The sequence below is a fragment of the Protopterus annectens genome, chromosome 8.part0, assembly GCF_019279795.1.
Source record: "Protopterus annectens isolate FY-2018-M chromosome 8.part0, PAN1.0, whole genome shotgun sequence".
Taxonomy (NCBI): domain Eukaryota; kingdom Metazoa; phylum Chordata; order Ceratodontiformes; family Protopteridae; genus Protopterus; species Protopterus annectens.
Window position 1 is genome coordinate 914,568,711 of NC_056741.1, and position 12,042 is coordinate 914,580,752.

Genomic DNA, 12,042 nt, shown 5'->3' on the forward strand with positions numbered 1-12,042 from the left:
GAGGTCTCCTGTTCGATTCTCAGCTGGGGTGCCTTCTGTGTGGAGTCTGCATATCCTCCCTGCGTTTGTGTGGGTTTTCTCTGGGTGCTCTTGTTTCCTCCCACATTACAAAGACAAGCTTCTGAAGCCTTTCTCCCTGGGCCGCTGCTGAAAATTGGCTTTGTTCCAAGTCGGACTTTCCTGGTAAACAAATGCTAAATAAATAAATAAAATAAAAATAAATAAGTCCCTAGAATATTTAATGAAAGAACACAAGTTGGATGAATCTGCTAAACAGTTAATAATATCAATCAGTAAGAATTAAATGAATTTGTGGATAATGCAAGTGAAGAGGTACAGAAAACAAATGAAAAGGAACAGAAAGTACAGTTTTGTACCTACCATAAATGTAGATGTCCGAACAGGATAGCATCTGCAGTCCTTACAAATGGGTTGTCCTGTCGTCAGGCAGCCCTTCGGTCGGCCGGATTCCAAAGTCTGGGTCTGGCCTCGGTTGGTGTCGCACTTCACCCGACATCATAGCTGCAGTTCTTCGGGTATAAAGGCATCAGCCGACGCCATTTTCCTCAGTGTTTCTTGCCCCAGATGCCAGTTGCCCTCTTGGATAGCTAAATTTTTGGATAAATGCCAATGTTTCCAAAAAGTAGAAGGCAAACACAAAAAATAAGCATGTATGTACATATATACAAACAAATACACCATAAGAGATCCCCCCCCCAGCTAGCTATTAGGTGGGCAAATACCCTAGGAATACCACAGAGGGGAAGGAGGGTGGGTAATCCTGACTGCAGATGCTATCCTGTTCGGACATCTACATTTATGGTAGGTACAAAACTGTACTATGTCCTTCAAGGATGCATCTGCAGTCCTTAAATGGGTAGAATACCATAGCCAAACTAGGGAGGAGGAAGAAGAAATTATGGTGTAGTTAGGATCCCTTGCAAAACAGCAGTGGCAAACCCTGCTCGGGATCTAGAGTATAGAGGTAAGTTATAATGCTTGGCAAATGTATGCACGGAGGTCCAAGTAGCAGCCTTTATAATGTCCTTGGTAGCCACTCCTCGTAAGAAAGCTGTGGTAGTGGCTGTAGCCCTTGTAGAATGAGGCCTTATGTTCTGTGGGATTTGCTTTCCATGGTAGGAGTAACAGAATCTAATGCAATTTCCTATCCACTTGGAGATTGTCTGTTTGAAATTGCTTTTCCTTCCCTTCCTGTTGCATATGCTACCAGAAGCTGGTCAGTTTTCTATTGCCCTTGGTTCTGTCCAGGTAGTAGCAACTGTCTATGTACATCCAAGGTATGCAGCAGTCTTTCCCCCCTGTTCTGTGGATTGGGAAAGAAGGTAGGTAGGTGGATTGCCTGGTTTAGAGACACTCTGGATACCACCTTAGGCATAAATGTAGGATTAGTTCTCATGGACACTCTGTCTTGATGGAAGATTAGGAAGGGTTGTACTGCCATTAAAGCCTGTAGTTCCGAAACCCTTCTTGCTGAAGTAATTGCCAGCAGGAAAGCAGTTTTCCAGGATAGGTGTTGAAGATCTGCTGTTGCTGCTGGTTCGAAAGGGGGAAGTGTCAATTTTTCTAGCACAAAGTTCAAGTCCCATGCTGGTAATGGTGGTTTCCTAGGAGGTTTTACATTCTTAATTCCTCTCAGAAACTGCCTGAGTAGAGGATGTGAAAAGACAGGGGGATCGAAGCTGTATTCTGCAGAAATAGCTGATGCATGTATCTTGATGGAGGAATAGGACAGGCCTATATGGAGAAGCTCTGCCAAATACTCCAGGATGTTGGCAATGTCTACCTTTGACACATCTTTCCCCCTTTCAGTACTCCAAATGAGAAACCTTTTCCATTTTCCTGCATAGTTCCTTCTTGTTGAAGGTCTGCGGGCCTCAAGGATAATGTCTTTAACCCTTTGGGATAAATCTGGGTTAGTTGCTCTTATGTAATGTTCCAGGCAGTCAGTTGTAGAGTTTTCAGGTTTGGTCGCTCTGAGTTAACATCAAAGGAATCAGGGGTAGTGTCCACGTTTTCCCCCGAGACATGCTCCTCAGTAATGGATACCAATGTTGTCTTGGCCAATCTGGAGCTATCAGAATTATCCTTGGACGTTCCTCTTTGATTTTCAATAGTACCTTGTGCATCAAAGGAAGAGGTGGAAATGCATATGCTGTCAGGCCTTTCCAACTGAAGGATAGAGAGTCCACTTTCCAAGCAAGTGGGTGGTATGTCCTTGTGCAGAATTTCTTGAGCTGGTGATTGAGTGGGGATGCGAATAGGTCTATTTGTGGCAGTCCCCATTTCTTTGTGATGGCCTTGAAGATGTCCGGGTGTAGCATCCATTCGTGAGCATCCGAGGTAGTTCTGCTTAACATGTCTGCTAGGATGTTTTCTTTTCCCGGTACAAATATTGCCTGTAACTGAATGTTGTAACTCAGAGCCAAATTCCATAGGTCCAGAGCCATTCGGCATAGAGGGTATGAATGAGTGCCTCCCTGTTTGTTGATGTACCACATGACTGTGGTGTTGTCTGCCCTTATCATCATTTGGCCTTCTTGGAGGAATGGTCTGAAATTCTGGATTGCTAGTTTTACTGCCAGCATTTCTTTTTGATTTATGTGCAGGTGCAGCTGATCTGGAGTCCATAAGCTTGTATGCACTTGTCCAGCATGTGGGCCCCCCAACCGAGGTCTGAGGCGCCCGTTGTGATGGTTTGGCTTGGTTGAATGCTGTGGAAGGGCAAACCTGGGTTTGACTGGCATGCCTGAGCCCACCATAGGAACTCTTGTTTCAGGCATGGGATTAGTGGTATTTCGGTTTCTAAGCTGTGCCTGTGTTGAGACCATAAATTCTTTAGGTACCACTGTAGCTTTCTCATATGCAGTCTGGCTTGGGGGACCAGGATTATGCAGGATGCCATGAAGCCCAAGGCCTGCAGTACTTTCCTTGCTGTTAGTTTGTTCTGCTTTGTTAATGCCAAGAAGTAGAGAGGAAGTTGTTCTTGTTTTTCTGCAGTTAGGAATGCTATCTGTTTTACTGTGTCCAATTCTGCACCCAAGAAGGTTATTGTTTGGGATGGTATCAGTCTTGACTTTTTTAAATTGACTGTGTATCCCAGGGCTTGTAGTAAGCAAATGACTCTCTGTAAGTCTTGTGTCAGCTTGTTTTTGTTGTCCGCTTGTATCAGGCAGTCGTCCAGGTATGGATAAATTTGAATTCCCTGAAGCCTGCAGTGAGCGATTACTGATGCCAGGCATTTCGTGAACACTCTGGGCGCAGTAGATAAGCCAAAGGGCAATGCTGAGAATTGATAATGCTCTGATCCTGCAAGAAATCTGAGGTATCTTCTGCAATTTGGTCGTATGGGGACGTGCAGGTATGCCTCCTTGAGATCTAGAGTTACCAGCCAATACTCCTTGCCCAGCATGGGAAGAAGTTGCTGTAGGGTCAGCATTTTGAATTTTGGAACAATGATGAATGTGTTTAGAGCGGACAGGTCGAGAATAGGCCTCCAATTTTTCTCTTTTCTTGGTACCAGGAAGAGTCTGGAGTAAAATCCCTTGCCTTGTTCTGTAGGTGGTACCCTTTCCACAGCTCTCATCTTTGCTAATTGAGCTATTTGTTTTAGAGCTTCTGTCTTTTGATTTGGTGGTAGGTTTGGCATTCCTCTTTTTACTGGTAAAGTGTGGAAATGAAACCTGTAGCCTTGGTCTATAGTTTGCAAAATCCACTTGTCTCTTGTGATATAGTGCCAGTTTTTTGAAAATAAGGCTAACTTTGGGTGCTGTTATTTGTTCCCTGGTAGGCAGTGTCAGAGCCAAGTCACTGTGATTGTCCTGTTGCAGTGGTAGTGGTTGTGTCTGTGCCTCGTTGGTTGTTGCCTTGCCACTGGCGTCCCCTGTAGGCACCTCCTCTAGATTGATTTCTGCCTCTTGAACGCCTATTCCTGCCTCTCTGAGTTTTAGACGAGTCTGGAAAGGACCAATTTTTGGAAGGCCAGTTCCTGCTAAACCTTGGGGGCTGAACCTGTAAGAAATCTTTCACTGTTTGTACAGATTTTGCCTTCTCTTCCATTTTCTTCAGTACCTGTTGGGCAGGAGAACCAAATAAACTGACCTTATCCATAGGAGCATCTAATAGTTTTGCTTTAACATGATCCGGCAAGACCTGTTCTTTCAACCATGCATGCCTTCTTATAACTGTGCCAGTCATGGCTGATCTAAATGAAGCCTCCAGTGCATCATAGCCACATTTTAAGGAATGGTTACTAACCTGCTGAATGTTATTCACCATTTCTAGAACACATTTTTTATCTAAGGAATCATCAGAGGACAGTTTCTTAGTTAACTGATCAAGCATAAACTCTTGGTATTGGATCATATGAAACTGACAGTTCAATGCTCTAGCTGAGAGAGTAGCAGAGGTGTATACTTTTTTACCCAATCTCTCTAAGGACCTGGATTCCCTTTCAGAAGGGAGAGGGTTTTTCGCTGAGGTCGAAGCTACTGCCTTAGGCCCCTGGGAGATAGTCTCAGGATCTGCAAAAGGAGCCTTGTATAAATGGTGATGAGTGTCCGGGACCCTGTAGAACCTATCGGGCTTAGCAGGGGCTGGAGGTAAAGTATCAGGAGCAGTGCAAGCATCATTAAATGCATCATCCACAACAGGAAGAACTGGGGGTATAGCTAAAGGCCTATGTTGCGGTAAGTGTAAAAAGGTCCTAAGCCTTTTTCTTGAATCTGAGAAATCTTGTCCCTGCCATTGGAATTGCTCTCTCATGGCATGTAAAGTTTCCCCAAAGGAAAATTCCTCTGGTGGAGAGGCAGAAGGAATCGATTCTTCAGCATCGGAATCTTCATAAGTAGAAAAAGGAGCCTCTGGATGGTCTGTATTGTCTGTATCATCAGAAGAGTCATCTGAGGACCCTGGCTCAGGGGGCTCTGCTCTAGGTCTCTTTTCTGGAGGTTGAGAGGCCCTGTCTGGGTGAGATTGGGATCCCCTTATTAAAGAGATGAGATCCTCTGCCAGAGTAAGCATTTGGGAACTGGAACTGGGCCTGTGAGAGGGGGGCTTAACAGGCACAGACTTAGAAGTTTTGGCTGCTTTAGCCCTGGCAAAGGCCTTTATAGACATGGCTGCAGGAGGCCTAGCAGCACCACGTGCTGGGGTAGAAACATCCAAAGGGATGGTGTCCGATAATTCTTGTGAAAACACAGTAGTAGGTAAAACTTCAGAGGCAGATTCAACTAGGGTAGAAGGGGCCTCGGTAGTAGTCATGGGCTCGGCTGATGATTGAACCGTTTGCTCGGTTTCGGCTGAAACCGAGACACTCGCGGTTTGCTTAACCGCGGTTTCGGCCGAAACCGCGGACCGCGAGTGTCGGTCCTTTTCTTTGCGTTTCTTAACAATTTGAGTAGTCGGAGGATCCGACGGCATTATGTATGCAAAATCTGAGCCGAAAAACTGTTCAGCAAACTCCGACCGACGCCTAAGCGTTCGTCGGTTGAAAGAAGCACAGGCTAAACAAGCTGCTACGTCGTGGTCTGGGCCTAAACAAGGTAAGCAGTAAGAGTGGAAATCTTTATGAGGTATTTGTTTCCCACAAGTTAAACAGTTATTTACTTTTTCTGACATCGGCTGAGGCAAGAAAGAGTCCCCAACGGGGTACTTAGCTTTTTAGAAGTCTTCGAAGTAGTATTCGGTAGTAGTAATCTCTGGATCTGACCGACCGGCACTTGCGAACAGCTTCTGCTCCGGGCGCCACGCGGCAAGAAAGATTGGGGAAAATGGCGTCGGCTGATGCCTTTATACCCGAAGAACTGCAGCTATGATGTCGGGTGAAGTGCGACACCAGCCGAGGCCAGACCCAGACTTTGGAATCCGGCCGACCGAAGGGCTGCCTGATGACAGGACAACCCATTTGTAAGGACTGCAGATGCATCCTTGAAGGACATCACTGTTCCTTCATTACATGAGCACTTGAATGCTATTATCGAAGGTAGATTGACCTACAAAGTAAACTTGTTCAAGTTATACAAGTTAATTATAAATAATAATAATAATAATTTTGATGCAAAATTCTGGAACTTTTTAGACAGTAATGGACTGAGTGATTCAAAAGATGGTAAGGATAAAACGTTGTTACTTAAATTAGTCAAACTTCAAGTTTATATCAGAAAGCTTTTATGTGGAAATATATACATAGAATGTTTGTTACTCCCAATAAATCTCTTCTAAGTTTAGTAAAATTACTTCTTCACTTTGTTCAAGATGTAAAAGCTGATTCAATACACATTAATGGATTGTGAAAAAGTAAATGCATTTTGGGAAGAGATAAGAATGTTTTTAAGGGGTTATGGTCTGACAATTGTTCTTTAACTGGCTCAGTAAAACTAATGAATGTTCTACTTTCTGTAGCTGTAAATTACAAAGACCAAAAATTGTTTTGTGGTCCTCTTGGCAGTTGCTAGAAAAGTTATTACAAAATACTGGAACTCAAACTCTGTTCCTAAGTTCAAAGAATTTTTAAAGTTAACAGCAATACTATCTTCTTCTTCTTCTTTTGGCTTTTCCTGGTTAGGGGTCGCCGCAGCGGATCACCTGTCCACTCATGATTGGCAGTGGAGTTTTATGGTGTTAAGTTGCCAACCCAGCGCCCAACCTTCCACAGAAGGCACACACATGCACTCACACCTAGAGCCACTTTAGAGCGTCCAATCCACCTACAGCATGTCTTTGGGATGTGGGAGGAAACCGGATCACCCGGAGGAAACCCACGCGACCACAGGGAGGACAAGCAGACTCTGCACAGAAGGCATCCCACCCGAGGATCGAACTGGAGAACCTCTTGCTGTGAGGCGCCAACGCTACCCACTGCACAACCGCGGCCGCAAACTTTAAAAGAAGTGATATGAATAAGATCTATAAATCATATTAGGACTTTTAGTGGTTAGAATAACCTTGAAATGTTGCTATTGAAATACCAAGACTCGAAATATGTTAACTGTATAAGATTACCTTGATATGTATAATATGTGGTTTTGAATTTCTTCCTTTCTATGTATATACTGTAAATATGTTAAATTTATTAAATAAATTCTTTAAAAAAAGCATATGAGATTTGGGAGACATTGAGAGGGGTAAATATGTCATATAGCACACAGCGATTGAAACAGTAGGTTCATTTATGGACATGAGTATATGGGTAGAGCTACCTTTTTTTCCTGCTCAAATCAACCAGTTGGTTATTGGTTAATGACAGTTATAAAACTACATGCTGTAAAAAAGATTTATAAAGTCTAGGAAATCAGAAAGGATGAAATCCTGGCTTGTAAGTTACATGACACCCAGACTACAAACATGGAATAACATGGAAACCTTATAAGAAAACTAGCACAAGTAAACTGGAAATAGTACACTGGAAATATATGAAAGGCATCAACAGATGTCAAAATGAGAGATGTACTAAATGGTTCTGAGACGGTGCCTGATGCATGGAGTAAGGGGCTTTCCTAAAAGGTCTAGATACAGCCACCATCCTACAGGCAGCAACATGGTCCTCAACCGTGGGCCATAAATGTGACGTCTGCACGCACAGACCTCAGAAATGAATGCCCAGTCAGACAACAGTTTATGGTCAGCTGAAAATATGCCATCCAGATAAGGGAAAAGGTCCTATCGGGGGTAGGAGGGAGGGATAGGAATATTGCAACATGGAAGAGAAGGAAATCTATGGTTATGGTAAGATTTTACACACCTATTCTATGTCTTTCTATTCTCATGTTGCAATATTCTCATATGTAGGAGAGTACCAAAGCTCAACCTGTGATGGGGGTAGAGGAAGAAGTTGTTGTTTCCAAGAATCCATGGAGGATGGCTTTGGCAATTACTGCCTTAGCTCTGGAGATGCAATCCAATTTATAGCGTTTAGTGCAAGTGTGGACTGAGTACCATGTTGCTGCCAACAGATGGTGGCCATATCTAGACCTTTTAGGAAAGCCCCTGAGGAGGCCACTGCTCTGGAAGAGTGGGATCTCACGGCGTGTGGTAACAGTCTTCCATGGAAGGAGTAGCAGAAGGAAATAGTTTTGGATATCCAAGAAGATATAGTCTGCTTGATACCACTTTCCCCAGGTCCCTGGGGTGAAAGGACACAAAGAATTAGCTGGATTTTCTGATGTACCTAGTCTTATCCACATAGAACCCAAGTTGCCTTTGAGGGAATGGAGCATTCTCTCACTGTCATTCTGTGGTGAAGGAAAGAACGTAGGTAAATGGATAGATTGGTTAAGGGAAAGTTCACTGACCACTTTAGGCATGAAGGAGGGGTTAAGTGTGCAGAGATACCCTATCCTTATGGAAAATGAGGTAAGGCGGAACAGCCATGAGAGCCTGCAATTTTGGGACTCTTCTGGCTGAAGTCAGGGCTTCTAGCAGAACAGTTTTCCAGGTACACATTTTTAATGTGGCTGAAGCTGCGGGTTCAAAGGGGGTAATATTAAGTTTCTCCAGAATGAAATTCAAGTCCCAAGGAGGAGGTATGAGTTTTCTCGGTGGTTTGATGTGAAGGACCCCCTTGAGAAAAAGCTTCCCTCTAATCTGAATAACAAGGGTAGTAAACAGGCTGAGATATCAGACAAGTGGACTTTCACTGAAGAATATGAAAGTTCAGAAATTAGGAGCTCACACACATAGGACAAAACTAGAGGTATAACCACCTGAAAGGGGTCTGTTTGCATTTTAAGACACCAAGTGAAGAACCTTTTCCATTTGGATAAATAGGATCTCCTAGTGGTAGGTTTCCTGGCCTCCTGCAGGACAGATAGCACGTCCTCTGAGCAAAGGTGTCTGAAAGGGATCAGATGTTTATCACCCACAGTGTAAGACTGAGTGTTTGCAGATGTGGGTGTATGAGGGATCCCTTGTGTTGTCTGATGAGGTCTACCTTATGAGGCAACTTGTGATTGCCCTTGGCTAGTGACAATAGAAGGGGGGATGCCTTGGCCAATAGGGGGTCACCAGCAAGATTTCTGGCTTGTCCTGCTGAATATTAGCAGGATCTTCTGTATTAGTGGGGATAGGAACACCCCCTTCCATGAAATTGAGAAGGCGTCCACTCTCCAAGCTGGTGAGAATACTGCAACATGAGACTAGAAGGGCATTGGTTGTTCCCAAAATCAACATAAAAAATAAAACATATAAAATACTGAACTTAAACAGGCTTATATGTAAAGCACCATCTTAAGTTGTATTCTATCCTATATTACCTTTACATCTTTAGATTCCGCTTCATGCAAGACCTTCCTTCACAGATTACAGAGGGACTTTTGGCTATTTTCTCAACTTCTGAATAAGCGTGCTGACTTGTATGCTTCTGTTTAAAAGTCATTGTTTTTGTTGACCAAAATACATTGACAGTAGGATTAAATACGCATCTAAAGACTGAAAAGGGTAAACCGTGACAATATTAATAAAACACAGTGAGAATTTTACTCGGCTCCCAGAAGAGTACAAAATGCTTTATAGTTCTGGCTATCTGTAGTATTCCTTATACAAAGGAGGACAGTGATAGTGAAACTCGCATTCTGAATTTACAGTATGTACTTAAGTACTAAGTTTAAAACAATGATCCTCATTTTGTAATCTGAATAATCCTTAAGCACTCATTTTAGAGTTTTAAAACAATAAATTTATTTCTGACTCCGTCTAGTTATTAAATGAAGCAATTTCCAAGTATTCCACCAGCTGCAAGATGGCCGTCAGTCATTAAATAGTTCTTCACTGTCGTTCAAACATTTCTTTAAGGATCTTCATGCTTTCACTATATCGCAACTGGTTTCTGTGGGATGCTTCTTTCCACCTGTAATACAAAAACAACATACGATAAATGTTTTAGCTATATAACAATGGTATAACAGTTCGCTTTTCTTTTTAATACACTAGTTGAACTAAAAATAACATCAATTCTTCTGTTTTAACTGTACTTGATTAATATGACAGCCTCATCTCTAACAAGCAGAAGTGTTAACACACCACTACAAGCCAAGCTAATGTAAAATACTCGAAGTTTACAAATGAAGGTGGAAATGCCAGAACAGTGATTTACAGAAAAGTTAAGCACCTGATGGATACCTCCTCCTTTTTTATATGTTCCTCCCTTCTGGATGCCAACAATTAAACGTTGCCCTCAGACACCCATTCATTTCCAGATTCACTGGGGTGAGAACCAACAGAAGGTCCATAACACAGGTAGACAGAGGTTCCCTGCACCCTTTTTGGCATCCTGGATAGAAAGATGCTTTTATTGTGGAAGGCATAACCTGTCCCCTGGTGGTGACATGAGCACTTGAGTTGCTGCAAACATCTACGGCCTATCTGTGCGTGCATGGCCTTTCACTAGAGCTGACAATAGCTATTCTCAATAGCCTGGATGGCCATGCCCATACATTCCCTGCACTGGCTCCCCGCATCCAGGCAGAGCTCAGCCCTCGCTGTCATATAGACATGCCCATTTTCCCTGCCTGTGACTTCAAAAGCCTGAGTCACTAAACTTAGGTTGACTGAAATGTAGTCCAGGCTTTCTTCCACTATGCCACTGATGTAGGCATATGGATAGCAATACAAACTCCTTTAGCTCCCCACATATGTCACATCTTTTTAACACACACATCGATACTTATAACAGAAATGACTATATTTATAAACATAATGTGGGGGGGCTCTGCCCCCCACACCCCCCAATGTGGGGGGGGGCTCTGCCTCCCACACCCCCCTATTTATTCCTACTCCAGGGTCACGCTACAGTGGGGAAAGGGCATCATGCTTTGGATTTCATGTGTCTATGTTATTAGTTTCGATCATATGAGCTTTCGGTGTTTTGGTGTTAGTCAAATGGTTGTCGATCATATGAAGTAGACCCGTGTGTGTATATATATATATATATATATATATATATATATATATATATATATATATCCACACACACACACATACATATATATATATATATGTATATATATATATGGGTGCCAAGCACTTGAGCAAATGGCAAGTGCTCTGACACCCTGTACAGCAACACCATGTGGTCAACAGATATGCAAGATCAAAAATCCCTTGGTAGGGGAATACTTCCTTTCCCCAGGGATTAAGCAATCTCAGAGTTAGTATATATAATTAGCAGGAGTGTGAGGGTGCATGAAGGCTTGCCTCTATGCAAAACAACTTGCTGTTGGTTTAGTCTGCTCTGGGGTAATTCCTGGAGCATGCACAGAATGTGTTGATTTTGACATTATGATGCTGACGTACAGGTTGTCAGGGCACCTGCCATTCAATGCAGTGCCTAAAATCTTTGATGACCATCCTACAAGTATCAGGAACAGTGAAACCATTTCAAATCCAAAATGATGTTTCCCTTAAATAGTCTGCTGCTGTGCTATCCTAGCCTCCTTTCACAAATGCTAACCTAATTGCTGTTTTCCAGTTTTTACACTCAATCCAGTTTGCTACTTGTGTTATTGTTTCCTCCCTCATCGGCTGGTGCTGATCTGGGTCCTTTGTGATCAGTTCACTATTCTACGTAAAAACAAATTGATAAAATAAATGAAAATATAACATATCTAGTCACATCAATTTACCAGTAATTATATACTCCTCTGAGGACCTGCTAAAAATCTTCCCTGCTGTGATGTTTGCTTTATTTTTTTCCCACTGAAGCTCCTGTGTATAGGAATGCACCTGTCTAGCATCAGTGCATTTACTGACTCATGCAATGCATTAGCAGATCATGCCACCTTCTGCTTCCACTTAATTTCTGTAAAGAATTGAGCACATTCCTGTAAACAAACATAAAACGTGAAAGAAACCTATATTATCTCTCTGAGTGCATATAAATGTATACTAACCCAACTTGAGGGCAACTCTTAGCAGTAGTAGCTGGAAAGAGGGCTCATCCAAATAGCGGGGACTGCAGGATAGTAATACAGACCCACCCTCACAGACCAACTGATATGGCATCCCAAGCAGTGCTGAACTTTGGAATAC

General features: G+C 42.8%; 1 protein-coding gene across 1 annotated transcript in view; it reads right to left on the reverse strand.

The window, feature by feature from the left end:
- Positions 1–9,495: 9,495 nt before the first annotated feature.
- LIN37 (lin-37 DREAM MuvB core complex component) overlaps positions 9,496–12,042 on the reverse strand; it is a gene marked incomplete in the record, with an annotated part of 817,002 nt that continues 814,455 nt past the window's right edge. The window contains 1 exon segment of the mRNA XM_044080439.1: positions 9,496–9,862. Within this exon segment, the coding sequence (XP_043936374.1) occupies positions 9,781–9,862 (82 nt within the window).